Raw genomic sequence first — 5,442 nt, forward strand, 5'->3', positions numbered from 1 at the left:
ACTAAAAAAACATTCTGCATGCTGCAACTAAAGATCCTGCATGCCGCAACTAAGACCCGGTGCAGCCAAATAAATGAATAAATATTAAACAAAAAATCTAGATGAGAAAAAATATGAAATCTTGCCATTTGCGACAACATGGAGGGACCTTGAGGGTATTATGCTAAGTGAAGTAAGTCAGACAGAGAAAGATAAATACTATAGGATTTCACTCATATCTGGAATATGAAAAACTATAATAAACAAACAAAACCCCTAATAAATGAACAAACCAAAACCAAATAAAACAAACATGTCATTACAGACAACAGAGTAGTGGTTATCAGAGCGGGTAGGTAAACGAGGGAGACAAAGTGGATAAAGGGGATCAACTGTATGGTGATAGATGAAAAATAAATTTTTGGTGGTGAGCACATTGTAGGGTATACAGATGTAGAAATATAATGCCATAAATCAAGATTACCTCAATAAAAAATAAAATAAATCATTGTAAATGAAAAAATGTAGATGGATATTTTCGTTTTCAAGCACCAAACACTTTTTAAAAACTTTAATTGGCTAATATAGTGCACATGTTAAGCAGACTTTTAAAGAGACCCTACATCTTGAGTGGGTTAAGTAATCATTTATAACCATCTTGAAACATGTTTAACTCGGTTTTTCTAGTGACATGAGATTAAACATGGAAACCAAACTGTGTTTCACTCACAACATATAAGCAAACAAACTGCATGTACATGTGTAGATTTATGCAAAAGCCCGGTGATACAACTATGTTTAGCTTTTCAGATTAGGTACATACGGCCACCCACTCGCCCTGTATTACCTCACCAAACACAAGAGCAGCAACTTTTCTATTTCAATACAATTATGGGCAGAAATTATATGATATAAAATAGAGGTTCTTCCATAAAGGTTAAGATTTAGCATATAAGCAGGGAAGACAAAAGCAAAGTTCCCATGAAGTCAAAAATAATACCACACTGGTCCAGTGCTCCATGAAACTCTGAGTTAAATTATAGTCCTCAAAGGCGTGTACTTGGATCCAGATTCACCAAGACACTTCAGTATGCTTCAAACTGGCTCATCATCATCTTCCTGCTGTATTCATAAGCCAAAAATAGTGCCGCATTGGCAGGGAACGCTCGAATCAAAGTAGCTTTCAGACCAGAATATAAAGCTGCTACTCCTTCCTTTTTCACAACACTTAAAAGAGTTCTGATAAGTCCTGCCTGTTTTCCAAGCATGGAAAGAACCTGAATTCTGGATTTGATACAATCCACTGGGTATATGACAAGCCAAAGGCAAATTCCAGCAATTCCACCGCTTAACATCAAGGGGACAGGGCCTAGTTCATCTTTTGATCCATCCGAGGCAAAAAAACGATCGACTCAGTTCATAGCCACCGAAGAAGAAGAAATAGCCTGGTACTACTTGAAACAGAGTGCTCGTGAGTCCGTGGTAGAAGCCCAAGGGGCCATCCTTTCTAAGGATACTCTTCACGACGGACCAAACTGTATTATGGCTTTTTGCTATCCTCCCTGACATCTCCAGTTCGTGCATGGTCTGCAGCCGGCACTTCACCAGCTCAGTGGGGCACAGGGCCAGCGCGCCAAACGCAGAGGCGATGGAACCAGCGGCCGCAGTCTGCAGATCATTCAGCTTCGCCTGCCTGTCCAATCCAACCACTTTCCTCACAAACTGTTGGCAGAAACCGTAGCACAAGAAGAGGACTGAGTTCTCGGCGACGTAGGCCATCAGCGCGGGGCCGGTCCCTTTGTAGAAGCCCCGCAAACCCACCTGGGAGTATGTCTTCAGGCCACAGTCGACGAGGCCCTTGTACAGGCCAGGGAACGTCTGCATCTTCACTTTCAGTGTGTCGAAGGGCTGCCCGGTCAGGACGCATGCTGTGCCCCCAAGGGCCCCCGCGGTGAGGTCGATGGCGGCTTGGATGGCAGGATTGGATTTCATGTTCGCCCACTCTTCTGCTGGTCTCCGAGGAAGGGAACTCTCTGGAGCTTAGGAGGCCGTCCCGTGTCCAGCCGCCTGCTCTTGGTTCTCTCTCCGGCGCGGGAGAAGCCGCTTAACCCCAGACTAGGCCGCGGGCCGCCCTCCCCACGCACTGAAATAACCCCCGGCCCGCGGCCCCGCGCGCGCCTCTCCTGGCGCCCTGCGGCCGCCGCGTCTGGGCCCTAAACCCGTCAGCCGCCCTCCCGCTCGCTCCGCGCCGCCCGTTAGTCCCAGCGCCCGCGGGCCCCGGGGCCGACTAGAGAAACACTTCTAATGAATCTCAATACAGCAGTAGAAAGCTGTCCGATAAATTCCTGCGATTACGGCCAGAAACTCTAGGCGCTGCTGCGGCGGAGGAAGACTTGCCTTCCTGTTCGGCCAGAGACTCCCACCTCCCGGCAAAACAAAATGGGAGGTGCTTGATCGCGCCTGGGGTCAAAGGGTCAATCTACAGAGACAAAGGTTTAAAATAGGGAAAACGAACAAACACTTTGCGGGGTTTACCTGACAATCTGTGGCTCCTTCGGATCAGAAAACCCTTAATCGTCTCCGGAGAGGAATGGCGGCTCCACAAAGGTGCCGGCCGCCGCGCCTCTCCAGGTGTAGCTCTTTGCCCGCTGGGGGCGACGCCGGGGGAGGCCTGAGGCGGGCAGATCCCCTGTTTCGCGGTAACATCGCCGAGGATACTGGCCTGAAGCCCTGTGAGCTGGTGGGACTCAGGACCCTCGTTATTTCTAGAGGTAAGTCAAGGCCTTGTACAATCGCATTGGAAAACATTTATATACAGCTAAAAAACTTGATATAAAAGACCTGCGTGGCTCCAGCGCTCTGTGCGTGCTAAGTCTCGGGGTTCTTGCTGAGGAGCCATGCAGCTTTATGCAGCAGCAGTTCTGGATATAACTGACTACAGGCCTAGTAGGCAAGATGCAGTTTGGGGCATCAGTGAGGGTACCGCTGTCAGGACACACTTTTCCTCCCATATGCTTATAATCCCAGCGTTGGAACGAATTCTCTTAAAGTTTACATTTTAAGCCCTAGGCGGTATTTTACTTTGGGGGTAAAAACAAAATGGTGGAGGGGGCAGAAAGTATGCTAAAAGGATTCTTTCATTTAGAAAGCTTTCCTTGTCTGATTCTTTGGGTATCAGTTAATATTTAAAAGTGAGGCACCTAAAAGCAGATTGTGCGTGGATACTGTTTGTCAACAGGTAGACTTCATTGTAGTAAGTAGTGACTTGGCCTTTTCTTTGGAGAGTGCCCAAATGTATCTGGATTTCTTTTCTCTGGTACCATATGGTTTCTTCAGAGAATAATCTTCCAGTCTTGACTGTGTGTGTGTGTGTGTGTGTTTGCGGGGGAGGGGGGGTGCGGGGGGTGTTTACCTTGGGTACTGATTTAATGACACCAAGTGGGAGAAGAGGGTTGACATCCTGCAGTCAGAAAACAGACTTTCACACAATTCCCTTGTTCAATGCTATGGACCCCCAGCCTCCATCTGTGCCTTCTTTGGTTCAATTTACCCAGAAAATAAACTTTCTGTCTGTGGCATGGGGAAGGAAAAGTCATCTGGCTTGAGTGAGATAGGGCTCCTGGACATCCAACAGCTCTGAGCACAGATTTTATCTTATTTTTTTTGTCTGTGCCACATGGCATGCAGGATCTTAGTTCCCAGACCAGGGATGGAATCTGTACCCCCTGTGGTGGAAGCCCAGAGTCCTAACCACTGCACTGTCAGGGAAGTCCCTGAACACAGACATTAATGAATCCTGTTTCTAGCCTCACACCTTCTCTCTTCCTTGGAAACTGCCTGCAAAAACTGAGCCTCAGTGTCTATATCAAGTGGGCGGGTTTGTTTCTCCTTGGTATACCTCCTTGCAGACATTTAGCATGTAACTTTCTGTGATCTATGAATTTATCGTTTCTTCATCTGCTTTGGCCTTCTGAAAACATTGACATCTCTCATCCACTGTTGTCTCATCTCCTATTTTCCTTGCCCTTGGGGGTGACTATATTAGCAGGCTATCTGACAGAGAAAAGAGATTCATGAGAACAATGTGCCATTTTAAACTAGAAAAAAATTTTTTTTAAGTTTTAAAATTTCGTATCACATTTGATGGTTTTTTAAAAATTAATTTTATTTATATATTTATTTATTTTTGGTTGCATTGGGTCTTTGTTGCTGTGCTCAGGCTTTCTCTAGTTGCCGCGAGCGGGGGCTACTCTTCGTTGCGGTGCACAGGCTTCTCATTGCGCTGGCTTCTGTTGTTGCAGAGCATGGGCTCTAGATGCACGGGCTTCAGTAGTTGTGGCATGCAGGCTCAGTAGTTGTGGCTCACGGGCTCTAGAGAACAGGCTCAGTAGTTGTGGCACATGGGCTTAGTTGCTCCACAACATGTGGTATCTTCCCAGCCCAGGGCTCAAACCTGTGTCCCCTGCATTGGTAGGTGGATTAACCACTGCACCACCAGGGAAGTCCCTCACATTTGAGTGTTTTTAAAAACTGTTTTGGTTTTTTAAAACTGTCCATTAATTACCTATGGTTCATTGTTTATTTTTTAAAAGCACATACTGTTTTTACAAACACAAGAGATGCAGGATACTACAATAAATCATCAACTGCTTTTGCATTAAATTCATATATCTATATGTTTTGGAGAAACCATTAGTAATCAGTGCCAGGGATCATGAGGGCATTAATAGGGAAATCGTCTGTAATTTCATTGAATTATCAGACATAGCTGTGCAATACACAGATCTCAAGTTCCATGAAATGTATTTAAACAGCTGGACTTGGAGCACATGCACTCCCACGCATACATGGAAAACAATGGCAAAGGAACTTCCAAATTTTCAGTGAAGATGCACACCCACATCACATGTTCCCTAGCAATCAGATGGAGTAGCCAGATAGGATTACCAGAGAAAGTAAGGTTTGAGCTGAGGGCTGAGTAACAAAAAGCTAGCCATGAGACTATCTGGAGACTGTTTCAGGAAAAGGGAAATATAAGTGTAATATAAGTAAAGCTCTGTAGTGTGAAAGAGCTGGGCGTTTGAAATACAGGAAGAAGGCCAATATACCTGCTGTGTGGTGAGCAGTCTTCCTAGTCTGTGTTTTCACACAATTCTTACCAGGTAATAAAAGTTTAAGCAGAGTTGAAGACAGTCCTTCAGAGGCATGATTGGTCACAATTTGTCCAAAGTTTTTGTCTCAAACATTTGATCTACAAATTCAAAACGTCAGGCTTTATGACATTTAGATGTGAACATAAAGATCCCATTTACCTAATCTATAGAAATAATGCAAACCAGAGACCACACTGACATGCTTATTGCAGCATTCTGTGTAATAGCAAATTTAAAATGAACAACCTAAGTGATCGGCAATAGGGGAGTGAATAAAATTAAGAATTTGTAAAATTTCTGCATTGCTTAA

The 5,442-nt window shown here is 44.9% G+C and overlaps 1 protein-coding gene across 1 annotated transcript; it reads right to left on the bottom strand.

The window, feature by feature from the left end:
* Positions 1–536: 536 nt before the first annotated feature.
* LOC113616773 (mitochondrial ornithine transporter 2-like) lies at positions 537–1,972 on the bottom strand. Its single transcript, XM_027100147.1, is given in 2 exon segments — positions 537–1,382; positions 1,384–1,972. Coding segments are annotated over 2 exon segments (906 nt in total). The 5' UTR covers position 1,972; the 3' UTR covers positions 537–1,064.
* Positions 1,973–5,442: the final 3,470 nt, after the last annotated feature.

Source organism: Aethalodelphis obliquidens, unplaced genomic scaffold (genome assembly GCF_003676395.1).
Source record: "Aethalodelphis obliquidens isolate GAN/ISIS:26980383/991018 unplaced genomic scaffold, ASM367639v1 scaffold475, whole genome shotgun sequence".
Lineage (NCBI taxonomy): Eukaryota > Metazoa > Chordata > Mammalia > Artiodactyla > Delphinidae > Aethalodelphis > Aethalodelphis obliquidens.